This window comes from Panthera tigris, chromosome B3, assembly GCF_018350195.1.
Source record: "Panthera tigris isolate Pti1 chromosome B3, P.tigris_Pti1_mat1.1, whole genome shotgun sequence".
NCBI classification, from domain to species: domain Eukaryota; kingdom Metazoa; phylum Chordata; class Mammalia; order Carnivora; family Felidae; genus Panthera; species Panthera tigris.
The window spans coordinates 20974032-21001807 of NC_056665.1; the positions used below are offsets into that span (position 1 = coordinate 20974032).

Below are 27776 nucleotides of genomic sequence, written 5' to 3' on the forward strand. Positions count from 1 at the left end.
TGTTCAGGGGGTCAGTGAGGACAGAATGGGAATGGGTGCAGGGGGTCTCGATGGGGTGGGGGGGCATGAGGGCCTGGTGGTAGGAGGGACTGGGGTGGAGGTTGGGAGCTGAGGGAAGGTGGGTGGGAGGGTCTGGGGGTTACCCTAGCTTCTGGTAGGTCTATAAGCTCCCTCTTTTAGTGCTTAAAAGACACCAAAGAAAAGCATACCGACCCCTGATGCATGTATAGATCAAACGTTTTTCATGCCACTGTTACCACCACCTTCCCCAAAGGTCAGTGCCAGTGGCGGTCCTCTGTTGTGGGATGGTGACTTCTCCTCCAGCCCAGCTGACCCACATTCCTCCCAGGCCACCCATTCTGGCCTTCAGTCCAGTCGGCACTGACTCTGGTAGGAGAGAACCAGCCCATCACAGGTACCTGGGTGGTAGGACCTCTGAGGGTTCCTCCCAGACTCTCCTCACCGAAAGTCCAGCACAGATCAACAAGCCCTCACCCCCCCACACACACAACACACAGGTATGCACACACCCACCCACGCATGTACACACACACACACACACACACACACACACACACATGAACGCCACACGAGCAGCGCTTGCAGCTCTGACCCCCCAGGGCCACACCTCATAACCGGGCCTGTGTACCCAGTGGGGAGTTGAGATGAAGTGGCCACCACGGCACCTGGGCCCGCAGATACAATGCGGTGCTTTCTGTGGGTAGGCACTTTAAATTATCAAGGTAATAAAGCACCTATATTACCACAAGCCCAAACACAAGAGAAAGAGGAGTTGAGACCTGAGAGGAAGGTAATCCTGGCAGCAAGTGGCCTGGCACCCCGCATCCCCCGGAGCGTGGCCCTGTTCCATGACCAGCGTCTTCACTCTTATGCGGAGAGTGACAGGGGAGACCCGTGGCTGAGGCCTCTCAGAGAACTGAAGACCAGAAGGGCCACCCAGGAGAGGGGCCACACCTCTGAACCCGCAACTCCCCAGGCCTGTGACCCCAGGACCACTCACCCCAGGGCCCACGCATGGTGCAGTGAGGCAGCGCCAGCCAGGGCTTAGCAACCCACCAGGCACAGAGAAGGGCTCACCAAGTTACGTCACTGTCATGACTGTTTTAATATTGCAACAAGGCCTGGGGGATCTCTGCTGGGTGGGGCGGGGAACTGGCTGGTCCTCCTGATTCAGCAGAGAGGGAAGGCACCTGCCTCTCCCCCTCCTGCCTGTCAGTGTTGAGGGCCAGGCTGTGTCCCCAGGGCTGAGATAGCCATGGCAATGACTGGGACAAGGCTGGGAGGTGCCCTCTCTCAGATGGTTGGGTAAACAAAGCAAAGGAAAAAGTAAGGTTTTTTCAGACAGGAAGTAGGAGGCAGGAAGCAAAACCCGGTGTGAGGTGACAGGGACTCAGTCCGGATCTGATGAGAAGGGGAAAGACTGCTCGCAGAAGCTAAGGGGCACAGGACCTGAATGATGGGAAGGGAGATACTTGAAAAGGAGTGTTTTCTGGGGTGTTCTGAGAAACTGACACCCTCCTTTGTGCCCTTTGGACAGTCCTCTTCCTCTCCCTCTCTCCTCTCTCTCACTTCCTCTCTTTTTGCCTCTATTTTCTCACCAGCAAAATGGGCTGAGGGGGAATTCCTGATTTCTATCTCCTTAGGGTTTTCACAAAGTTAAGATTAATAGGATAAGCTTCATAAACACTAAAAGCATATAAAGTACAACACATTAATTGCTGAATTCATAGCTTTTATTTGCACCTAACTCAAAACACAAGTCATAGATGGCACTTAGCTGAGGCAGGGCCTCGAGCACCAGACGAGGGAGGCAGCAGTGATGACAGCAGGCAGTGTTCAAGGCCAGCTAACGCGCTCGCATGGCCTTGTGGGCAGGCTGCAGGACAGTGCACCGAGGCTCACAGGACAAAGGGATGCTGTGACCAGGCTGATATTAAGTGACAAAGTGGGGACCAGACCCAAAGGCAGCCACATCCCAAACGGTGGCCTCCACCATCATCAACATGAGGAACCTCCCGGCTGCAGATACGAAGTGGTGCAAACCTTTTCCAAACCCTGTACTGGATGGGGTAGGGGGGATGTGGCAGGTCATTTAAAACACCTGAAGCTACAGTACATGAGGACAGAAAGAGGGAGAGAATAAGATTCCAAGCAGCTCCTTCTGTGTCTGGAATCATGCTCAGAGACCAAGGGGCCTGCAGAGTCCCCAGCCCCATCTGAGAAATTCTGCCTCAGTGGACCCAGAGTGGGGCCTGGGAATCTGTACTACACCCCTGCCCCCCAGGTCACACTGAAGAGCAGTCAGTGTGGGGATACCTGATCTCCAGCACACAAGAACTCACCCTCCCCACCATCTTAGAAGCAAAGCCCTCTGGGAGGCCAGGCCAGTGTCAGCTTTCTCACGCAGCCCCAGGTCTCAAGGGTGAGACTCCCACCTGCTCCTTCCATCTCAGGTGCCTTGGTCCTCACTCTGGAGATGACAAATTTTCCCCAGCTGGCCAGGGCTGGGGGCACCAAGGGAGGGGAAGAGGGGACAGAAGAGGGGTGGCTGCCGAATGGGGAGGGGCATGGAGGGAGGAACCCCTCCCTGTCCATCTATCAGCAGCCCTGGTGTGCACTGCAGGCACACAGGCACCTGTCACCAGCTAGGGGAAGACAGATGTCACCCCCACAGAGGGCAAGGGGACTGCCAATCACATGGCAGCACCTTCCACCCTGACCGTCAGGGCTTCTGACTGAAGTATGTGCATTTCTACTATCTCACCCCATCTTCCCCTCAGGCCTCATTCTCTCCAGTGAGTGTGGTTCCAAGTGCCCATCATTTGCCCAAGGTCACCCCATAGCTGGGCCCAAGCCACCCGTCCTCCCTGCAATGACCATTACTGACCACTAGATGGTGCCTCTGCGTTCTGTGGGAAAGTCTGGGTGGTCCTTGCAGCCTGGGGTAACCACCCACCCACACCCTCAGCCAGCACTCAGGGAGGGATCTGGGCCTGGGCAAGGGTCTTCATGCCCTATCTGTGGGGTGGGAGTCGAATGGCACTCTGTGGAGCCCATCCCTGGGGCAGGGAGGTAGGCCTTGCCTTTTGAATTGACTCCCACCCTCTGAGGTCACTTTTACCAGTTCCCGGGGTGAACATGGGAAGCTCGCCAGACCTTTCTGAAGTTCATTTCCTGTTTAAATCTATGTCCCTAAATAGATATATTAAAAGCTGGCTCCGTCTCTCCCACCACTCGAATAAGCCCTGCCGGATCAGGGGGCACAGACTCCTGTGTTGTGAGGACACCCCATCCCGGGCAATGGGGTCTACCACCAGCACCTATGGACGCCTGCTCCCTGGGAAGAAGCCAGTGAAAAATTCAGGTCTTTGTTACAACTCCGACAGATGCCCACCTCCGCCGCCTCCCTCTGCGGGAGGCTCTTGTCATTCCTGCCTTGTTCTTTTTTTTTTCAAAAAGGAAACAATACAAAACAAAACGGTGCCTCCAGCATCCTGCCTGTCAGACCCACTCCTACCTGCACATTTATTAGGAAGCCGAGAAGAGCGGCCGGTGTGGGGAGGGGGCGTATTTCAGTTCACAGACACTGCTCTCAACTCCAATCATGAAATGCAGAACCAAAAATCAAACAGCTTCATTACAATACTAAAGCAGCTGGCCCTACATATTTGAGCACAAATTGCTCTAATTTGGCCCAACTCTTGAACTAACCCTATGCCAAGACCACCAGAGGGAGACAGAACAACAAAAGAATAAAGAGAGGTTGAAAGGAGATCCCATCTCCCCAGAGAGTGATTTCTCCTTTTTAATTTTCTTGTTATGACATATATTATACAAACATAAGTGTATGTAGAATGTATCTGCCAAGTTTGGACAAAGAAGAATAGGGGGCAGCAGCCTCCTTCCTGCTGGGGGAAGCCTCCATATGAAAACATCTGTTGGAAAATCTAAGCTCTGCCAACCTCTCTAAACAGGGAAGTGGCGGGGGGGGGGGGGGCCCATAGAGTCAGGCTTTGGAGGCCCCTGTCCCTGACACCTTTGGGGGAAATGATCATGAGGTGGGTGGTGGACAGAGCTTCAAACCAGTAGCCTGGCCCAGGTGATCACATGAACTCCAAGGCCTGTGCCTTTTTCTGTCTTGGATCCAGGGGGCAGCTGGGTAGAGCCAGAGCACAGCCAAGGATGGGAGTGTGGGTGTGCATCTGAAAGGTCACCAAGTAGAGCCCCCACCCCCTGACACACCGCACCTCTGTGTGTCACAAAGGTATAGATCCACTCGGTGCTCAACAACTCATGAAGCAGATCTCAATGTCCCAATTTTACAAATAAGGACAGTACGCACAGGATCAAATGGCTTTGCACAAGATCACTGCCGTTGATTCAGGTACTACGCATTTTTGAGCGTGAGGATAGAAAACATGGAGCTCACAGGCTGACATCACTCCCACAGTCAGCAAATAAATGCATCAGGATGACCCATGATGGAACACCATGGAGGAAGGACACTGTGCCAGGGAAGAAGCAACAGGGAAGCCTGCCCTCTAGAGGAATTTGGGGCAGCTGCTCTTTGCACTCAGGTCTGAAGGATGCAAAGCAATCAAAAAAGCCAGAGACAGAAAGGAGAAGAGAGCTTTCCAGGCTCAGGCAAGAGTAGTGCAAAGCCCCTGGGGTGGCCAAGTACAGCATTTTACAAGAACTACAAAATGTTCAAGCTGCCCAGGTACATGGGGTGGGCCAGCAGTCAAAACAAGTTGAGGCTGCAGAGAGAGTGCCAGCCAGGCCTGAAGGTCCTGGAGCTACACCAAGGACTGTCACTAAGAGTATTGGTCAGTGGCCTGACCACTGTTTTTAGAAAGCAACTCTGGCTGCATAGAGGCAAACCACAGAAGGGAAGAAGGGAGAGCAGCTGGGAGGCTACTACAGCTGTCCTAGCAAGTGAGTGATGGTGACAGTGATGGTGATGGTAGTGGTGATGGTGGTGATGGTGATGGTGATGTGATGGTGATGATGGTGGTGGTGATGATGGTGATGGTGATGATGATGATGGTGGTAATGATGGTGATGGTGATGATGATGGTGGTGATGATGGTGATGATGATGGTGGTGGTGATGATGGTGGTGATGATGATGGTGATGGTGATGATGATGATGGTGATGATGATGATGATGGTGGTGGTGGTGATGATGATGATAGTGGTGATGATGGTGTGGATGAGGGTAATGATGGTGCCAGAGAGACAGTGATAGATTGAGTCCATTCTGGAGGTTCAATTCACAGTCTGGAATATGAGGTGAGGATGAGGAGTTCTGGAAAGCAGGTTGTGTGACTAGATGGACAAAGCTCATCTCACTGAGGAGGGGACCCTGGGAGGGGGCTGGGCTTGGGGATTCTGGGCACGTCTAGATGCAGGAACCTGAGCTTTTTCCAAAGAAGCTCAGGAGACAGCTGGACTCAGGAGTCCTACTGAACTCCTGGTGGCAGGTGAAGCTGCAGACACAGAAGAATCCTTGGGAGAAGGGGTGGGGTGGGTGGGGAAAGGGCCCAGGACCCAGCTCTATCAAGTTCTGGCACTCTGTGCCCAGAGGGGGTTCCCAGCTGTGCCTAAGCTGGCAGGAGGAGAAAGGATCCCTCATGCTTCTGGTGCATAGTGACCAGGAAGCCAGCGGTGACCTTAGAGAGCTGCTTTGGAGAACACCAGGGCAGGGCAGGAGCCAGCCAGGGGGTTGTGGAGTGTAGGAGAGGTGTGCAGAATGAGACAACCATTCCCAAAGTCTGGTGTAGAAGAAGAGGAAGGTGGATTGGTGGCTACAGACACACGCAGGTTGGGACAGATGTACTCAGAAGCCAGCAGAGGGGAGAGTGGAAGATACAGGAGAGAAAACACGTCAGATTCAGTGAGTTTCAACAGCACATACAAGATGTTCAACAGTCTCAGCTGGGGTGAGGGGCCACAGCCCTCTGAGGAGAGGCTAGGAGCAGGCAGAGTGCCAAAGCCACATGCCAGGCAAGCCACGGAGATAAGCACAAGAGCTGGCCCAGGGAAGGTGTCAAGAATAGGAGAGGAGGCAGGAGGGGATGAACCTCAGAGCTGTGAAATTGAACCTCAGGTTAGACCTTCTCCCCGCAGACCTGGGGCATGGTCTCCAGGCTCTGGAAGGGTTCTTCCTGCCCTGAATACCACCCCCAGCCCTGCCACCACACCAGCGTGTCCCAGAGCCAGACACCCCTGCACTGCCATGGGCTGAGCTGTGCCTCTATGAAGCCTCTGTTAAAGGTGACCCTGTAAGAAGGCTGATATAAACAAGAAGACGCTGAGAAACCAGAGTCCTGGAACATTCAATGGGGAGACAACATGCCTGGGGCTGCAGGACAGGTTGGGTCATCACTGAAGGAAAGGATTTGAAAGTTCCACAGTGTGGAACATTGGACACCCAATAAGCGAGATGAAGTCACTGGCTGCCAGGAGGAAGAGAAAGAGTCAAGGAAGGCCAAAGCCAAGCTCAAAATAGTACACAGATCTGCCCAAGGCAGGTCCTAAGCATAAGCTTGTACCTGGGGAGAATTATAGCGCAGGAAAAGGAAAATGAATACAAAAACTGGCAAAAATGGGGAAAGGCATAGACAAAGCAGCTCTCTGCAGCAGTATTTATAAGAGCAAAGCCTTGGAAACCATCCTAACGTTCCCACAGAGGGGATATCCATCCACACAGTACAGGTCTACAGAACAGCACAGAATACCTCTACTTAGTCTGCACTGTGTGGAACTTTGGCAAAATCTCCAGGGTTTAGTGTTAAGCATAAAGAGCAAGATGGAGAAAAGGGTATCTCTAACTCATTACCTTTTACCTAAGAAAGGGGAAGATTTACCTAAGATAAATCTTGGAATGTTAAAACTGGTTACCTCTACTGGAAGGAAAAGATTTGGGGTGTGCGATAAAAGGGTAAGAAACTAGACATCTTTGCACACACCCTGTTTTGCATACTTGACTTTAGAACCATGTAATTATTTTATATAATTATAAAACCAAATTCAGTGAAAAAAAGCAAACTCCTAAGAATTAAAAGAAAAATCCATCTAAATATGTATGCAGTATGCATTTGTGACATAATAATGGAAAGAAGAACTATTCTGAATGATTTTAAAACACAGTAAATTGATGGCCCATCCCTCTTGGGCTATCCTCTAAAGACCAAAGTCAATGCAAATGATCTTGAATTGTATCTATAATCACATGTCCTTGGCAATGTTGGTCTTGTTATTCTGAGACTATTGTATGATTGAAGAAATAAAACAGATGCAGAATTATGTTGATGTCCTTGAGAACAGGGATTTGGGGCATAGGAAAAATAAGGTGCAAATGTAAAAACATTACAGTCCTGATAATATGAATCATGATGCATTTTATCTGAAAATCAGTAAGAATCATGATGCACTTTATTTTAAAAACATATAGTATATTAGTTATCTATATACATGTAACAAATGATCCCAAAACTTAGCCTGAAAACAACAAATATTTATTATCTTAGTTTCTGAGGGTGGGGAATCGAGGGGCAGCTGAGCACTTCTGACTCAGGGGCTCCCCCAAGACTACAGCTGTTTAGAACAGAGAAGGCTCCACTTCCAAGTTCACTGATGAGGCTGTTGGCCAGAGAGAGACATCAGCAGGATCTAGATTTCCCAACCAGTGTTTCAAAGGGAGGCTTCTGCCATTTCATATACTAATATAAATGTAGTATGTGGCAAATAAAAATGCCAATGGGAATTTTTGTAACTATATAAGCTAATTCTAAAGTTTCTATGGAAAAATAAATATGCAAGAGGATCTAGGGAAGTTCTGAACAGGGATGACAGTGACAGAAGACAGACATCAGCCTTCCAGGTAATAAAATGCATGGTAGGTAAATCCCCAGTCAAATAAAGCAGCCTGGTTCTGGGACCTCAGTGGAGATCCAGAAACAGACCTAGATGTATATGACAATTTATTATATGATAAAGGCAGCATTTCATTTCAGTGAGGAATGAAATTCATGGAATAGTTTTGGCACAAATAGCTGTTTGGAAGAAAATGCTTAAAATGTAACTCCTTCTGGATCCATATACCAAAATAAATTCTGGACAAATCAAATATGTAATTCATTAAAATCATAAAAGTTCTATAAGGAAAAAAAATAATGGTAAGAGTGTAAAGGTCATACTAATCCCAAAAACCTAGTAACTTCAAAGGAAAAAGATGCATACAGTTGATTAATAAAATGTTCAACAAAGTAAAAATATGGAGGTTCCTCAAAAAGTTAAAAATAGAACTACCCTATGATCCAGCAATTGCTCTACTAGGTATTTACCCCCAAAATACAAAAGTACGAATTAAAAGGGGGTACCTGCTGGCACCCAAATGTTTATGGCAGTATTATCTACCATGGCCAAATTATGGAAAGAGCCCAAGTGTCTACTGACTTGATGAACAGATTAAGAAGATGTGGTGTGTGTGTGTGTGTGTGTGTGTAAGGAATATTACTTAGCCATAAAAAGAATGAAATCTTGCCATTTGCAGTGATATAGATGGATAAGATAGAGGGTATTATGCTAAGTGAAATAAGACAAAGAAAGACAAATACCATATGATTTCACTCATATGTGGAATTTAAGGGAAAAAAAGGAGCAAAGGGAAAAAAAGAGAGAATTAAACCAAGAAAAGACTCTTAACTATAGGGAACAAACTGATGGTTACCAGAGGGGAGGTGGGGAGGATGGGTTAAAAGGTGATGGGGATCAGGAGTACATTTGTGATGAACACTAAGTGTTGTATGCAAGCTCTGAATCACTATATTGTACACCCGAAGCTAACACTGTGTGGTAACTAATTGGAATGTAAATAAAAACTCTACTTTTTAAAAATATTTTTTAATGTTTATTTATTTTTGAAGGAGACAGAGAGAGTGTGAGCAGGGGAGGGGCAGAGAGAGAGAGGGAGACACAGAATCCGAAGCAGGCTCCAGGCTCTGAGCTGTCAGCACAGAGACCAATGCAGGACTTGAACCCACCAACCGTGAGATCATGGCCTGAGCCAAAGTTGGATGCTTAACCAACTGAGCCACCCAAGCGCCCCAAATAAAAACTTTAAAAAATGCAAAAAAGCAAAAGATGACAGTAGCTTAAGGAAAACTTTTACAATATAAATCAAAGGGCAAATATCCTTTATATGTAAAGAACAGTACAAATCAATAATAAACACCAAAACTCCAACAGAGGAGTGGGCAAAGGAGACAAACAGCCATCACGCAGGAAAATCAACACAAACAGCTTGTAAACACATGAAACGGCATTTGGCTTTACTTCCAATGGAAGACGTGCACATAACATCAAGAATATATCACTTTTCATCTGTTGGCCTGGCTAAGACCAAACGGTTGGATGGCATGCAGTGTTGGTAAACCAGCATTCTCACACACAACCCTGTCTTCCTCTTGGGCCATTTCTACCCAAATTGGCATGTGGCAGGCTGTAACCCTGCTCTATCTAGGAATGGCTTCTGTAAGAGAACTCATACATGGACACAGAGACATATCCATGAAGCTGCTCACTGCTGCACTGACTAAACACAACCAAACAATCCACGGGGGACTCATTAATACCCATCATATGTCCATGAACCTGAATCCTGGGCAGTCACTTAACAATTAGGTGGTTCTAGAGCTGTTATCTCCAAGATGTAGCAAGAAATGAAAAAGCAAAGTACAGACCCATTTGTCCCAGTGTAATATCTATTTTTAAGAAAAGGGTCTATAGTTTTATATATGTCCAAGAAATTTCTGGAAGGATTCACAAGAGACTTAACAGTAACTTCTATTCCAGAAAGGGATCGGGGGTCTGGGATGGGCAGACGGAAAAGGGAAAAGCACAGGGATGTGCAGATAGAGAAGGGAAATAAGGATTTCCAGGGTAGAATGCATTTTTAATTCTTAGGGATTTTGGCTTGATCTAAGCACTACTCAGAAATATCTTAACAAACCTCCAGTGAATAGAAGTTCCTATTTTAAAATCTGTCTAATCCCTATTCACGACTCCATTTGGAAAACTGGAGACAAGATCAAATAATGTTTGTAAAAAAGGAAAGTCATTTTTTTTAGCTTTATTTATTTTGAGAGAGAGAGAGAGAGGTAAAGAGAAAGGGAGAAAGAGAATCCTAAGCAGGCTCCTCAATGTCCATCTCATGGACTGTGAGATCGTGACCTGAGCTGACATCCAGAGTCAGACACTCAACTGACCAAGCCACCCAGATGCCCCCCAAAAAGGAAAGTTATTTTGGCTTTCACAACTTCCCTTTGGAATGCTCTGGGCCCCTACAGCCCAGGTTTACCTTACTCCCATCCTCCCACCAACAGCATCCCAGACACATGCCCACCAGTCCCCCAGGCCTGCCCACTCTGTGATTCAGGAGCCTGGCCCCTCTGACAGGCTGGAGAAGAAAAGATGTGAGCTGCCTTCATTTTAGGAGTCTTAATCTGAACAGGTTCACCACAAGTGCTCATTTTAAAAGGTCAGATCATAAGTTCCCACTACATGAAAACAACCAAGGGGCATTATCATGGTGAGGACCCCTAAAAGGTGTGAGGGGCAAGCTCAGCAAGGCCAGGAGCCCTCATGTTCTATGAGTGGCCAGCACAAGGGGGAAGTTGACACGGTAGAGACAGGTTGTAAGGGACCCCAGGGCCCTGGCACCTGAGGACAAGCAACGTTCTAGCATAAGCCTAGAGCTGTTGGTGGGGTGGGGTGGGGTGGGGTGTGTCTTAGGACATCTTGCATAAGCTTTGGCTGTTGGATTAGGAGAACAGTGTGAGGAACAGAATACAATCTATCAGCCTCTGTTGTTTTGTCCTGAAGCTGCCACTGTCAGACTCCATTGCTTTGGGGCCAGCACCAACTTTTTGGTTTTATGGAAAAGCCTTTTATGTATACTCATTTAGAGGTGGGCAACCACCTAGTCCACTTGGACTTATGCCACTGCCAGCCTCCATGTCCCTCAGAAGGGGATATCCTGGGGGTCCCGCCATTCCTCACCACTCCAGGATTCCTCCCACAGGGAAAGCAGTGGGTCCTCCGTCCAATGGGCCCTTGCACAAGATTCACCCTGCAGGATCAACCTTTCTGGTCTGAGAGGAGCCAAGAGGATCAACAGATCCTGGGGTATTTTCCTGCAGATGGTGGTCATGGGGGCCTCTTCACTCAGGTGCCTCTGATGAGACAGGGCTGTGACTCTGAGCCTGAGAGGGGCCAATGGCTCTGACCTCTGGAAGGTTCTCCTGTGGACTCCCTGGAGTCTGAACCACGTGTCTTCTCCATTCTTTTTCTATTCTTTTTCCTCACCTGCTGCATGCTAAGGGTTGCTCAAGCAGTACAGTTTGGGGACAATGAGCTCAGACTCCCACCTGGGTTCCAATCCCGCTCTGCCACATACTACCTGGTGATCTTGAGTGAATGACTTACCCCCTCTGAGCCTCAGTTTACTCATCAGTGACAGCACCTACCTCTTAGTGTTATCAGGAGGACTGCTGAGTCATTTAAGAGCTGTGTCTGGCTCAAAGTAAGCCCCCAATAAGAATTCCCTGGCCTCAAGAGCACCTGGGTAGCTCAGCTGGTTAAGCATCCAACTCTTGATAGCAGCTCAGGTCATAACTCATGGTCCGTGATATCAAGTCCCACGTTGGCTCTGCTTTGACAGTATGGAGCCTGCTTGAGATTCCCTCTCTCCCTCTCTCTCTCTGCCCCTTTCCCACTTGTTCTCTGTCTCAAAATAAATAAACATTAAAAAAAAGAATTCCCCGGCCTCTATTGATGGTAGTGGTATATGAAGGCATGTCAAGAAGGCAGAAAACCAGCCTGGTGAGGAATTTATGCTGCTAAGTACCCAGATATGGGTCTAATATCAGCAACCAAATGACCTCAAATGAGTTACTTGAACCTCATTTTTCCTATCCTATAGAATGAGGGGAAGCATCTGCCCTTCCTGTGGTGGCTGACCTGAAGCAGGTGCACAGCACACATCCCTGGCACTGGTGCACACTAAGCCCCCAGTCGATGTTAAGATGGTGTCTGTTGTCATTGTATAGTAACTGTTATTATTTTTCATTACTATTAACAATTACTAGGTGTGTGGGGCGCCTGGGTGGCTCAGTCGGTTGGGCGGCCGACTTCGGCTCAGGTCACCATCTCGCGGTCCGTGAGTTCGAGCCCCGCGTCGGGCTCTGTGCTGATGGCTCAGAGCCTGGATCCTGTTTCAGATTCTGTGTCTCCCTCTCTCTGACCCTCCCTCGTTCATGCTCTGTCTCTCTCTGTCTCAAAAATAAATAAAACATTAAAAAAAAAATTAAAAAAAAAAAAACAAAAAAACAATTACTAGGTGTGAAATAAGGTAGGACTGAAGGCCATCCCTCATAAAAACTCCAAGGAGCTTTTCTTCCAGTGTGATTTCTCAGACCCAGAGGAGGTGGGAGGTCTGTTTTCCTGTCATAGTTATACTGGGTCCTCTCAGCTAATCAGACTTTCAACCAGAAGACTGAACAAGCCCTGGAGGTTCCCCCACACTTGAAATGCTTGTTGGATGGATTGGGTGTAGCACTGGGGTAGGCACTGGGGGCTTGTTACCCAATACTCATTTCTAGACCTTCTCCCCTGCCCTCCCGGAAAGCCAAATACTTGATCCTCCAGTCAACACTGAAGTTGACCAGGGCACTGGTCATATGGTACAGCTCTGGCCAATGAGAGACAAGAAGGAGTCTGTTGAGTAGGTCTTCAAGGTCTTTTAAGGTTCAACTAAACATACAGATTCACAAGGTCTCCTAAGTACAAGTAGACACGAGGCTTCTTCCTCAAAAAGAATAAGGCAGGAGCCACAGTTTGCCAGTGGCATTCTTCTGTGAGTGTACACACAGCTGTATAGGAGCTAGGCAGGAGCCCAAGGGTGTGAAACACCCATCAAGGAAGATGTGTGCAGCCATCCCAGTTGAATTCAGACCCTCATATTCTCACGGGCCAATATCTCTGACAACCATCGCATGGGCATAGCTAACAGGAAATTCTAAATTAAGGCTATCTACACTGGTTTGAGCTGGTCACAAGCAGCTTTAGCCAAACTGAATTGGTTTGGGGCATCCAACATTGTTTTGATTTTATATATAAGCTGGTACAGAGAAGTGAGTTTTCTGGAATGCTAGAAGTGAGAGGTACTTCTCAGAGCACCTTGGCATTGATACTGCTTCCTGATCCTTCTCCATCTGCCTCCTCTGTACCTAGGGGGCTGACTCAAGAGCCAGGGGAATCTAACATCCGAATCATTCCCCTAAGCAGTTTGAGGGAGCTCTGCCCAGATGACACCATGATACTTTGAAAAGTGAGCTTCTTGGACCCACAAGAGCCCACCTCACTGAAACACTGTGACTGGTACACCCCGTTGCGGCATTCTGACCACCGAGGAAAGTGTACATCTTTCCCTATTTATGAGATGTCGAGTCCTCTGAATCAGGAACCCAATCAACCCTACAGTGGGGGCATGGAATGGGTGTTGTCTCTTCATGCCAGTCATCAGGTCCTGAAAAAACCACAACTAGCCAGCTGGACCAGAATTATCATAACCTATTGTGCCCTGAAGAAAACCAGTTTGATCCAGTTTTAACTTGCTAAAACTTACCTAGAACCACATGTAAACAGCTGGGCAAAACCCATTTGAGCCTACCTCAATTGGTCGAAATGGAACCAAGTCTATTTGAACGGTATAACATTGATTCCAACAGTTCAAAACTGTTTTTAATATCCAGTTTGAGCCACACTGAGCCAATACAATGTTGAACCAGTTGAAATTGGGTTGAGCCAATAAATTCATTTTCAACCAGTTTGAATTGTGTTAGCCTGGTTCAAATTAGTCCCTTGAAAGGGAACTGGAGGGGCCTCAGTTTCCCAGGTGTCACTTCTTTACTAAAAAAGAAAACCAGGGTAGGAAAGGTTTTAAAGTTACTTATCTCTGAAGACTGATTTACCTTGCACTTTTAAATTTTCATAAAAATTAATTACCAGCTTATTGAAAAAATTAATAAAATTCACACTGTTTATTGTAACACTAGCAAGAGCAGGAAACACCCTCCTGGCTGAAGAAAGATCCTATTTAAAAGGCTCCTTAAAGGGGTGCCTGGCTGTCTCAGTCGGTTGAATGTCTGACTTTGGCTCAGGTCATGATCTCGCGGTCTGTGAGTTCGAGCCCCGCGTCGGCCTCTGTGCTGACAGCTCAGAGCCTGGAGCCTGCTTCCGATTCTGTCTCTCTCTCTCTCTCTGCTCCTCCCCCGCTCACACTATCTCTCTCTCCTTCAAAAATAAACATTAAAAAAATTTTTTAAAAATAAAAGACTCCTTATAGTGGTGTTGGAGGACCTTTGAAAGGGAGGGCCCAAGGTTCCCTGAAGCCCTTCAGACAATGCAAATTTGGTTATGCCAAAAGGCAAGCAGGCATTCTCCCCACACCAACAAGTGGTACAGAACAGATTGGTTCTGGTTTTTTGATCGAATGCCGAAATGCAGTATTAACCCCCTCAAAAAAAAGAGGAGAGCGGAGGGAACTGAAGAGTCTAAAAAAGGAGTAACAGCCTGAATTTGGATGCAATTATATCCACTGTAATCAAAAGTGTTAGATCATAATTAGCTGCTTATACAGACACATTTCAATCTATTAATTCAATCATCAGTGTCATGTGTGAGGCCATTACTGAGGGTGTAATTAAATGGGATGGTCTACCGTTCCCTAATCAACTGAATCCCCCTCCCTCTATAACAATATGGGCTTACAAAGTGCTCAAACAACAAAATGCCTAAGCACCTTTTCTTATTATAATATTGTTTTCATCTTGAAGGTGTGCTTTTTAAACAAGCTTTGCAGGAGAAAACAAAAGTAAAAATACCATTTGCTTGGAGAAAAAAATGCAACTGTTTCCAAATATTAAATTCAAAGTCACTTACCAGCCACAAAACTTGGAAATGATGCCACCTTCTTTGTCTGTTAGGAAATATGAAAAAAAAGAAAAGAAAAGAAAAACAAAAAAGAAAACAAACACATGACAGTTTTAAATAGATGGCCCATAAGATCTAGGCTGAGTACCATATGTGAAAAGTTAAACCCCACTGAGTAACTGATGTTCCTTAAAAGTCAGCTCCATAAAGCAAACCAATGTCATTTAGGCACCATGGTGTTTAGGCAGGACATATGGAATCAATTCCCATGAGAAAACATGGGGTACAAAGGCCATCATCTAAAACTTAGGGGCCCCCAGATTAGCCTGCCACTGCTAAAAGAGAGCCTAGAGACCATACAACCAATGGTTCTCCAACTGGTAGGCATGAGAATTACCAGAGCTTGAGTAAGATAAAGGAGATTGGACACCACTCTATGGGGTGGCCAGAGTTATTTCACCAAAGCTGGAAAATCCCATCCAAACTATGTTCTACAGAAAAGGGAAATAAATTATTTATTAAGGCCTCATTTTAATAACCTCCATCAAGGCAGTGTTTGTTTATACAGGATTGTTTTTCAAAATCATGTTGTTGGTTTAGAACAGTGGCTCTCAACTGGGATGATTTTTGTCTCCAAGGGGACATTTGGCAATGTCTGTAGACATTTTTGGTTGTCACAGCTTGGGGAGGGGGGTGTGAGCTACTGGCATATAGTGGGTAGAAGCCAGAGATACTTCTAACCATCCTACAGTGAAAAGGACAGCCCTTCACAACAAAGAATGTTCTGGTCCAAATGTCAATGGTGCCACAGTTGAGTAACGCTGGCTTAGAACATAACTGTCTGATAGTGGAGTATAATGAGTTTCTGTCAAACCAGGGAGCACAAATGATCCCCCACCCCCCCGCCAACAAATATACCATTAGCAACACATGAACACACAGTGGTATGAGCCTGAACAGGAAAGAACCTTTCCTTCCTCCTCCTACAGAGACACCCAACTTTGTTTGACTTGAACCCCCCACCTTCCCAGGCACTGGGTGGGATGAGAACATCATGGAGAGGCCGAGAAGACCATGATGGGGTATGCAGGTCCAACATCAGAATCCTAAGCCACAACTCTTATCCTTAGAGAAAATCACCTCTGGGATGTTGTTATTGTCCACGGGTCCATTGAGATCAGAACGCTGCTGCTTCCTTGGCTGCTCCAAGCCATTGCAAACCTGGAAACCGGGAAGCGAAAGATGAGATGGTGCTTTTACACATTAGAGAAATACACCAAGATACAGTATGATACAATTTTGGGAAATGCGTAGGTAGGCATGTGTGTGTACATGTATGTGTGTGTGTGCACATATGGACATAATTTAAACTCTTCTGCAATTAGCATGTATTCTTTTATATTTATAAAATGTTTTTGAATCATATTTTCTCTTTTTTTACCATCTGTCACCTTTATTACAATATTATTGACTATATTCCTATGCTGTACTTTTCATCTCTGTGATAACTGGATGTTTGTACCCTTTAATCCTCTTAATTTATTTTGCCCATTTCCCCCTCCTCATTACTCTCAAAACCACAAGTTTGTTCCCTGTATTTATAAGCCTATTTCTGTTTTTTGTTTGCTCATTTGTTCTTTTAGATTCCACATATAAGTGAAACCATATGGTATTTGTCTGTCTGGCTTATTTCACTTAGAATAATACTCTCTAGGTCCACCCATGTTGTTGTAAATGGCAAGATCTCATTCATTTTATGGTTGAGCAATATTTCATTGCATACGTATACCACACCTTCTTTATCCATTTATCTCTTGATGGATACTTGGGTTACTTCCATATCTTGGCTATTGTAAATAATGCTGTAATAAACATGGGATGTACATATCTTTTCAAATTAGTGTTTTTGTTTTCTTTGGGTAAAGACCCAGCAATGGAATTACTGAATTGTATGGTAGTTCTATTTTTAATTTTTTGAGGAACCTCCATATTGTTTTCCACAGTGGTTGCACCAATTTACATTCCCACCAAGAGTGCACAAGAATTCCTTTTTTTCCACATCCTCACCAATGCTTATTTCTTGTTTTTTTGATTCTAGCCATTCTGGCACGTATAAGGTGATATCTCATTGTGCTTTTGATTTGCATTTCCTTGATGATAAGTGATGTTGAACATCTTTTCATGTGTCTGTTGGCCATCTGTATGTCATCTTTGGAAAAATGTCTGTTCATGTCTTCTGCCCATTTTTTAATCTGTTTTTTTGGTGTTGAGTTGCATAAGTTTTTAATATATTTTGGATATTAACTTCTTATTGGATATATCATTTGCAAATATCTTTTCCCATTACGTAGGTTGTCTCTTTGCTTTGTTGGTGTCTTCCTTCGCTGTGCAAAAGCTTTTTAGTTTGGTATAGTCCCAATCATTTATTTTTGCTTTTGTTGCCCTTGCCTCAGGAGACATAGCTAGAAAAAATGTTGCTATGACCAATGTCAAAGAGAAATTACTGCCTGTGTTCTCTTCTAGGATTTTTTTTGGTTTCAGATCTCACATTCAGGTCTTTTAATTCATTTTGAGTTTATTTTTGTGTGTGGTATAAGAAAGTGGTCTAGTTTTCCCAGCACCATTACTGAAGAGATTTTCTCTCAATCATATATTCTTGGCTTCCACGTCGTAGATTACTTGACCATGTAAGCATGGATTTATTTCTGGACTCTATTGTGTTTCATTGATCACTATGTCTATTTTTGTGCCAGTACCATACTGTTTTGATTACTACTGCTTTGTAGTGTATCTTGAAACCTGGGATTGTGACACCTTCAGATTTGTTCTTCTTCCTCAAGATTGCTTTGGCTATTTGGGGTCTTTGTGTTTACTTACAAATTTTATGATTATCTGTTCTAGTTCTATGAAAAATGTTATTGGTATTTTGATAGGGATTGCGCTGAATCTGTAGACTGCCTTGTGTAGGATGGGCATTTTAAAAATATGAATTATCATTCTATGAGCATGATATATCTTTCCACTTGTTTGTGTCATCTTCATGTTTTGAATCCAATTTTCTAATTTTATTATCATTTTTTAATTGTGGTAAAACATACATAAAATTTGCCACTTTTAACTGTGTAGTTCAGAGTCATGAAGTACATTAACATTGTGCAACTATCACCACCATCCATCTCCAGAATTCTTTTCATCTTGCACAACTGAAATTATGTATGCATTAAACATTAATTTCCCATTACTGTCTCACTCCAGTCACTGGTCATCTCTATCAATTTAACTACTCTAGGTACCTCATATAAGTGGAATCTTACAGGATTTGTCTTTTTGTGACTGGCTTATTTCACTCAGCATAATGTCCTCAAGGTTCATCTATGTTGTAACATGTGTCATAATTTCCTGCCTTTTTGAGGCTGAATAATATTTCACTGTTTGTATATATTACATTTTATTTATCCATTCATCTGTCAGTGGACACTTGGGTTGCTTCCTCCTTTGGGCTACTGTGAATAACACTGCTCTGAACATGGGTACAAATATCTCTTAAAGTTCCTGCTTTCAATTCTTTGGGTATATACCCTTCCATGGAATTGCAGGATTACACTATAATTTTATTTTTAATTTTTGATGAACCACCATACTTTTTTCCATAGCAACTGTACCATTTTGCATTCCCAACAACAGTGTCCAAGAGTTGACACCATATTTCTAAAAAATATAAATTATTAGTTTAATGCAAATTCTAAACTCTAGGATCTAAATTCTTTAGTTAATGCAAATTGGTCAATCTACTACTAGAAAAAACAAAATGCCCCAAGGACAAGTCACAGGTATTCTCTTAAAGAGGACATCAAACCAAAATTTCTTTTACTTCAATTAACAAAATTTAAAGTTTAGATATCTCTATTTAGTGCCTTGTACCATCCAGAAGATAAAGGCCAGATCCACAGCACTAAAATCACTGTCCAAATCCCAAAGGAGGTGTTAGTAAGCCATCATGTGAAGTTTCAGAACTTTCTAGAAATAAAGTATCAAGCAGTAACAATATAAGGATGAGGATGATGATAACAATGACATTAATAAGTTATAAGGAAATAAGTTTATATTTATATTATAAATATACACTACACTTGTGTTTATTTATAAATTTATTTTCACTTTATTTATAAAGTTATTTATAACTGACATTATTCCCTCTCCTTGTTTACAGCTGAGACGACCGAGGCTCCAGGTGTTGGCACTAATGGCTAGTTCCCACAGGTCCAGGTGGCACAGTAAGAGGCTGTTGCCAGTCTTCTCTATCTAGATTGTCACTGCTGTGTTCTTTGATGTCATTCAATCTCTCTGGGAGGGTTAGAGAAAGCTCAAGAGACATGGGCCCACCATCCTGGCACTGATAGCACCAAGCAGACCAAAGATTCCTAGCTGAGCATCCCCTCTGTGACTAAAAAACACCACCGCGTTTCAGAGGCATTGGGAGGTGAGGAGGACAGGGATGGTTCAGATGGGAGGTGGAAAAAGTGGGACTGGGCTTTAAGCATGGGGAAGATTGCACACAAAGGGGAAAAGGAAGGTGTTGCCATATCCTGAGAGAAATCAGAACTCAAGCTACAGGAAGAAATGAGGCTTTCCTGGAATAGAGGGGATGCAGAGGTGCAACTGGGGCCAGGAGGGTCAGATGTCTGGTAGGTCCCTGCATCCTTGGCTGGAAGCCCAAAACACTGTCTCTATCCCAAGCCCTGTGAACAATCAGACCATGCACATGGGTGCTGGCCTCCCTCTGCTGCCCTAGTATGTCCCCAAGTTGGGGGGCTCTGGGGCTCAGGCCTGCCTGGGACCACTGGCATGCTCCTCTGCCCTCCTTCTGGGACCTGAACCCATCCTTCCCTAGATGAGAGGGCTGTGATGAGTGGACCCTATGCTGACCAAGCCAAGCTGACAGTGTCCCTTCTTGTAGGGCTGACCCTGGCTTGGGGACCACTGTCACCAGGGTCCTACTGGAGCCAGGCTTGTTTCCCAAACTCCTAGTTTAGGTCTTCCCTCTGCCCTACTGGCTCTACACCACCCACTGTGGCCAAGGTATGCCAGGCAAAATCTCCCAAAGGGGATAATGGGAACTCTCACTGGAAATACTATTCCCCTCCGCTTTAAAGTAAAACTCAAATTTGCGACATCCTCCCAGGAAACCTTCTGTCGTCTTTCATGCGTGGCTATTTCAAGGTCCACTTAGAGCATATCTGTGTTTTCCCTCTTGTTTGTAAGGTCTCTAACCTGGTGACTTTCCCTAGGCTGAGTTCACTGACTTCATTTCCTGAAGGTCCGCACTACCTTACTAGGAGCTGAATGGACACTAGTCATCTCCAAAAACCCTAAAGAAACAAACCAACCACTGACAAATGAAAATGGGTCAACCACACCTATTGTAGACTGAATGTCTGTGCCCCCACCAATTTCATATATTGAAACCTAACCCCCAAGGAGATGGGGCCTTTGGGATATAATTAGGATTAGACGAACTCATAAGGATGCCACCCTCATGAGTAGGATCACTGTCCTTATAAAAGAGACTCCAGAGAGCTCCCTCGCCTCTTCCACCATGTGCAGACACAGTGGGAAGGCGCTGGCTATGAACCAGGAAGTGGCCCCTCACCAGACACCAGATCTGCTGCCGCCTTGATCTTGGACTTCCTGCTTCCACAACTGCGAGAAATAAATGTCTGTTGTTTATAAGCCACCCGGTCTATGGTGTTTTTGTGATAGCAGCCCAAACGGACTAAGATAACACCGCATCTACAAATGTTACAGCTTGGGGTGGAATCTAAGTTTTCTGCCACAGATGCAGGGCGACAGTCTCTCGTCCCAGTGCCAAATCCATTGTGAAGAAAAGACTGCTGCTTGTCTTGTCTTATACTGGGTGCCTTTGGCAAATGGAAGAGGTGCCCCTCTGGGGGATGCAGCCCCCACAGGGTTACAGCTTGGCCAGGTGGGCATAAGCTGGCTGCCTACACCTGTCCATGGGACACCTGGCACGGAGCCACGGCATGTGGTGACAACAGGCAATACAGGGTCTCAGATCCACTCACAGAGGCAACTTCTCCCCAAAGCTTCTATAGGCTCGACCCTATCCTCCATGTCAACATTCTCTCCACTCATCACCATGACAACCACAGTTCATAATAAACAGCTGGGGTTGTTTTCAGAGAGGTGGGCTTGGGAGAGGCCATCTGGTGCTCTAATTTCCATCTTGAGGGCAAGGTGGGGGCGCGCTTGGCAGCATGGGGAGCAGCATCTGAAATTAACATCATAGAGGCCCAGGTGGATTTGGGGCTCCCAGCATCTTAGATGAAGATGCTACTTAAATCCTTTTGTGCACTCCCCAAGGTACAGCAGCCAGCCACACCTCAAAAAAAGATGCCAGCCAGGGTTACCTCAGTTCTTTCCAGCCAACAGGGACATGAGGGCCATGTCCCTCGCCAAGTAATTGCCGCGGAGTGTTCCCGCTGCCATGGGCTGGAAGCCACATCAACCATCCACTGAGAGAAGATAGTGAGTGAGACAAGTTAAATGAAATCTGGCATAGGCGGTGGGACACCCTCCCCAGAGTCCTGAGAACAGAACACGGGCCTGTGGCACAAACTGGTCCTAACATGTCAGGACCAGAGACTGCTGCTCAGGGCAGAGATGATTTGTCTGCAATAAAAGTATACTAATTTGAATAAATTGCTCTAATAAGTATCTTGGCTCCAGTTGGTGAAACTAAAGCTAGGATTTTTTAAAAGTGTCAATTCTGATTTTGTCTGCTTGATTAAATGGAAAATAAGCAATATAACCCACATTACTTGAGATGAAACAATAGCAAACAAGTGCACACACACATCATCTGTAATAAAAATCAAATACAAGCATTCTCCTGAGTGACAAGCATGTTAGTGACACGTGGAGGGACACAACATCAGCTCAAAGCCAGGCAAGCCACAACCTTCCCACTGACCTGTCCTATCTCCCCTTGCACAGGACTTCTTGTCAGAGAAATTCCAGGCTTGCAAATAACTCAGGGGTTACCTGGGTGGCTCAGTCAATTAAGCTTCTGACTTCAGCTCAGGTTATGATCTCACGGTTCGTGAGTTCAAGCCCTGCATCGGGCTCTATGCTGACAGCTCAGAACCTGGAGCCTGCTTCAGATTCTGTGGCTCCCTCTCTCTCTGCCCCTCCCCTCCCCCCTCAAAAATAAATTAGGTGACAGCCTTCTCTGGTGACAGCACTTCATGCTCCCTGTTTCCAAAGGCATCAGTCACCCCTACTGGTCCGATGTTCCTCTGTCCCCACTCAACAGGGGTCAGCCAGAATTTGCTGCATGTTGGGTGCTCCATGGCCGGGCTGAGAGCATAAGCCACCATGGTCCAACTGAAGATCTGACTTAGCACACTAAACATACTTCACAAGCCCCTTTATCTGTCCCCTGACATTCAGGTGGCTCAGGAAAATGACAATATTGTTCTTCTTCTGCTCCTCTTACAATTCTGATCACTCCCATGGTATTTGTCTGGAGGAGAATGAGAGCTTGGATGAAGTATTTATTCTTATAATGGTCATCCCCATGGGGGTGATCATATCTTTCTAAAGCCAATCTGTGGCTTAAAAGAATCATGACAAGATCCATTAGGGAAACCAGCCAGTAGGTCTATCTTTTAACATCTCCTGGCTGGGCCTGTGAACGGGACGGGGAAGGAGAGTTCCCTCCTTACACTCCCTCCACCCTGCCCCCATCCATATTTCATGGAACATACGAATACTAAAAAATTATTCACCATTTGTCTGAAGTTCAAGCTTAACTGGGTATCCTCTTGTTATTTACTAAATCTGGCAGCCTTACCTAGGGGTAGGCTGATGAGCTGCCATTTCCACTGAGCCCTACGTTGCACACTCAGGGCCTGGTCATGTTCTCTGTGTCTGGTCTGCTAAAACATCCCCTACCGCTGACCACAGGACCACCTGGCATGTCTTTGACTTTATCATTCACTCTCTTCACTGAAGCTTCATAAAGGGCAGGTGGTGCCTGGGGTACCTCTGCAAGCCAGAGAATGAGAAGACACACGGGCAAACAAGGGCGGTTCCCGCGTGACCAGGCCTGAGGGGCTCAAGAGGTGAGCCCAAGGGCTGAGCCATTAAGGTTTGGGGGCTATTAAATCTCTGCCATTTGAGAGCAGCCGGGAACCCAGGGCATTTCTGGTGGAAACATAAAATCCTCACCATGGTGAAAAACAGTTTGTGAATCCTTAAAAAGTTAAACACCACCCATGTGATCCAGGAATTGCACCCCAAAAAAGGAGCGAGAACAGCTATCTGCACAAAGCCTTGTACCCAAATGCTCACAGCAGAATTAATGACAACAGTCAAAAGGCAGAAACAACCCACATGTCTATCAACCGGTGAGTGGGTAAATAAAGTATGGTATATCCCTTGAACAGAAGATCACTCAGCCATGAAAAGGAACAAAGTCCTGATGCGTGCCATAACACAGGTGAACCCTGAAAATATTATGCTAAGTGAAAGAAAACAGACACAAAAGGTCACATACTGTATGATTCCATTCGGATGAAAATGTCCAGAAACAGGCACATCTGTACACAGAGAAAGCAGACTTTGCATTGGCAGGGGCTGGGGGGAGGGGAGGATGGGGAGTGACTGATTAGTAAGTATGGGCTCTCCTTTTAGGGTGATGAAAATGTTCTGGGGCTAAATAGTGATGGTTGTACAATGCTGTACTAAATGCCACCAAACTGTACATTTTAAGATAGTCAAAATAGTATATTTTATTTCATGGGTATACCACTACAATTTGAAAACAATGTGGAGGGGCACCTGGGTGGCTCAGTCGGTTAAGCATCCAACTTCAGCTCAGGTCATGATATCACAGTTCGTGAGTTCAAGCCCCACATCAGGCTATGTGCTGACAGCTCGGACCCTGGAGCCTGCTTCTGATTCTGTGTCTCCCAATCTCTCTGTCCCTCCCCGACTCACACTCTGTCTCTGTCTCTCAAGAATAAATAAACATTGAAAACATTTAAAAAATAAATAAATAAAAACAAAAATAAAAATAATGTGGAAAGAATAACCTGAAGGTCACCTGCCAGCTTGTGCAGGACTAACCCTCTCCTTGGGCACAAAAGCCAAGAGAAAGGAGGGTGGGCCCAGGGAAGAAGGTGGGCGATCCAGATGGCACAGATGTTCTTCTCTCCTGGTTGCCTGCCTCACGCACCAGGATGTCACCCTTGGATTCATTTGTGGGAAAGGAGGGAAATCTACCTCTTAAAGCAGAGTGTGCTATGGAACTAGGGAGTCTTCCATTTGGTTGTGATCAATTATCAAAGGGGAAAACCTACAACCACCCCTTTCTAAAACTGTGGCTGGCCACCATCATGGCTGCTTCTCCCATAGGGTCTATAAGTTTGCTGCAGACATTGGCACATTTTCCCATCCTTCTGCTTTAAAGATGAGAAGCCCTGTGTGAGCAGAGTTTCATGGCAGCAGCCCTCCAAGGCATAAGAACAGTCTCTTGGATTTATGGCAGGCTCCTGCATTTGCTCAGGAGACCCGAGGCCTCTCCTATACCCAGCCTAGAGTCCTGCACTCACATTCTGAGAAAGCTAGCTTGACAGCTGAAAAATAAAGAAAACGAAGGTCCATAAATTGAAAGGAAATAAAATGACCAATACTAAGTCAATGTTAGAAACCCATTCCCAGGGCATTTCTTTCTTTTATTTCAAGTTTTTATTTAAATTTTAGTTAGTTCACACGTATGGTAAAATTGGCTTCAGGAGTAGAATTTAGTGATTCAGCACTTACATACCAAACCCAGTGCTCACCACAGAAGTGGACTCATACAGGATTTGTCTTTTTGGCACTGGCTTACTTCACTAACTGTAGTGTCCTCGGGATGCATGCATATTGTGGCAAGTGTCAGGATTTCCTTCCTTTTACAGGCTTAATAATATTCCACTGCATGCCAACATCTTTTCTTTTGTACTTTATCACTATGACTGTGGCACAGTCCTCCCACAAATACTGAAAAAAGTACCATGCCATGATTTCTGAATATAGGCCAAACTGCCCATAGTTTAGATGACTTGGGATTCTTTGGGTTAATTCATTATGTTTCATTCTTCTTGGCATTTAAAAGAGGGTTGGAGATTAAATATTAATGAAATATTAGGCAAGAAAAACCTTGGACAGCAATTTCACTTCCTAACATCTCCCATAATTAGCAAATTCTATGCAGCAAAAAGAGCCCTGACCTGCCATTGGTCTGGTTTCTGGAGCAGGTTTTGAGGACTGGTGGTGGCTAGATTATCCCTTCTCTCTTGAAGATTAACATTCATATTTCTCAAAGTGACTAATGTGCTATTTTTACATACTTGGGCCCGAATGAATGAATAAATGAATGAATGAACAAAGCAGAGGATAGATCACAGTGAGGAAGAGCTTCTATTTTCATGACTAGAAACAAAGGAAACAGCAGCAGCAGTGGTCAAAAGAACACAAAAACCTCTGAGATACCTGGCGTGGGTGTGGTATGGTCCAGGCCTAAGCCTGTTTGAAGAAGACACGTGGGCAGGTGAGTCTGCATCACAGTGCATCATGGTCAAAGCCAGCAGACCCAGAGGCAGTGGGAGTGAAAGGAACAGATGTCTCCCAGCTGGCACCAAGAGCTGGTGTGAGGGGAAGCAAGAGACCCAAGACTGGGTGGGAAGTGTTGGGGGTAGTGAGGGGGCTGCATCGGAAATCAGAGTGGGCAAACAGATCTCAGAGGCAGAATCAGAGGCCACCTGCAAATGGTATGGGCCAATGGAGAGGGAGACTGACCAAGGAGGGTGAATGGAAAACTTCCCTAAACAGCAACACCCCTCCAACCTTACGCCATGCCCAAGCTGCTCTCCTGGGCAGCAACCCCACATCCAGAGTCTAGTTCAGGCACCTGACCTATAACACCTGACTGCACCCACAGCAGGACACAATGGCCAACCATGGGGGCAGACCCAGCAGCACAATGGCACTGAAGACAGCATAAGGCCATCTCTGGAAATGTCTCTTAAATGGAGACAGGAACCAGATGCAGGTCTGGACTATGTGCCCCCTGCTAAAACCAGAGGAGCCAAACAAATAGATTCTGTAAGTCCAGTTCTATAAATCCTTCAGCTCCAACAGTTCGGGCCTTGGCTTGGTCTCAGGTGGAAAGACACCAGCTTCTCTAGTGTGAAGGCTGGCTGTGGAATCGGCTAACAGACCCAGACCTGGCAGGTTCTAGAATGCACCAGCAGCCCTGGGGGCACCATTCTGTCCCATACCTCCTTTCTCAAAGTTCCTGAGATGTGCTTAGTCTTCTCCAGTTGCCCATGGTCTTATTGATACAGAGTTGGGAGGCATTCTTTGTTTGCCTCCTGTGATCATAGTCCCACGGTGTTTTTAGTAACTGATTAGCATTGGTCACAATCTGAATGCTTTGGGTTGAAAACCCTGTGCCCTCCATTGCCATGCTGTCACATCTCAGGAGCGGGCACCATGTATTACATTACACATCTCTGAGTCTCATGTTCAGCAATGTGGTCTTTCTTCCTGAACAGCAGATGTTTCTAAAAATTCCTCCATGGAGTCTTGTGCTTCCTCGGGGTTGTCACGTGACAGTTTTGTCAGCTGGATGCGTCTCCAGCCCCTGGAACATGTGAAGGACCATGGGAGGTGCTGCAGGGGCCTGAGGTCGGGAACTGCATGTGGGCCAACCCCCTGCCTCAGTCCCATGCCCACCCTTCCCATTCCCAAAATCTGCCCTAGACACGTCACTGGCAAACTGGTACTACTCAGATCAGTGCAATTCAGTTCAAGCTCCATGTGTACTGGGCACCTCGTCAGGCCCCTTGCCTCTCATCCTTATAAACACTCCTTCAGTTCCCACATGTGAACCTCTGCCCTCGCAATCCATCCAAGCTGCTCAGGGGCTCCCCAGAAACATCTCCCCGAACTGCCCTGCTGGGGCTGGCCTTCCACATGTCCCTGCCCCTAAGCTCCCTCCTGGCTTCCCCCTCCCAACCAAGGGCCTTTCTCCCTCTCTCCTCTCCTATTACCATCAGAATCCCACGTGACCTCTCTCAGGGCTCTCAGCCCCCATCACAATCCCAGCCCCCACGCACCTCCACATTCAGCCTCACCTGGTTGGCTCACTTCCCGAAGCTGCCCTCAAAGTCCCAGAGCCTCTCGGCTTATCATCCTTGCTGCAGCCAGCCCCTCTCCTGAGCACCCAGCCCCATCTGGACTGGGAAGCATCTGTGGTCTATCTCCCTCTAGAAGGAGGTTCGCAATACAGACTTATGCCATTTTTAATCTTTGCACCTCTGGTGCCTGGTACATCACATGGGCTGTGCAGAAAGGAACACAGGGGCCAGCAGCCCCAGGAATCTGAGCAGCCTGGCTGGGGCCAGTTGGCTTTGAAGGAGAGTGGGAGTTATGTGCAGAAACTCGAGGTTAAGGAGAGACCTTCGGACGGTGATTTGGAATTAGTGAGAGATCAGTGCGCCAGAGCCCAGCTCATCTGGGTGGGGTTCTTGGTTAATTTCCTATTGGGAACAGAGTGTGAGAAAATCAGGGCAGCCCTTGGAGGTGCCTTGTTGCCCAAAATTAGAGACCCCAGTGAAGAAAGGGACTAAGGATGTCCCCAGGAGGGCATGTGAGAACTGTCCCTCCTGGAAGTCCCTACAGGAGCAAGAG

General features: G+C 46.1%; 1 protein-coding gene across 8 annotated transcripts in view; it reads right to left on the minus strand.

Annotated features, from left to right (window-relative positions):
• The window catches only part of APBA2 (amyloid beta precursor protein binding family A member 2), a 266585-nt gene that overhangs the window by 29807 nt on the left and 209002 nt on the right, over window positions 1–27776 (minus strand). For all 8 annotated transcript variants that reach the window (XM_042988249.1, XM_042988243.1, XM_042988248.1 and 5 more), the window contains 2 exons: window positions 16158–16238; window positions 15027–15063 (listed from right to left, as the gene is read on the minus strand). In XM_042988249.1, coding sequence (XP_042844183.1) covers window positions 15027–15063; window positions 16158–16238 — 118 coding nt within the window. The remainder of the gene's footprint in view (window positions 1–15026; window positions 15064–16157; window positions 16239–27776) is intronic.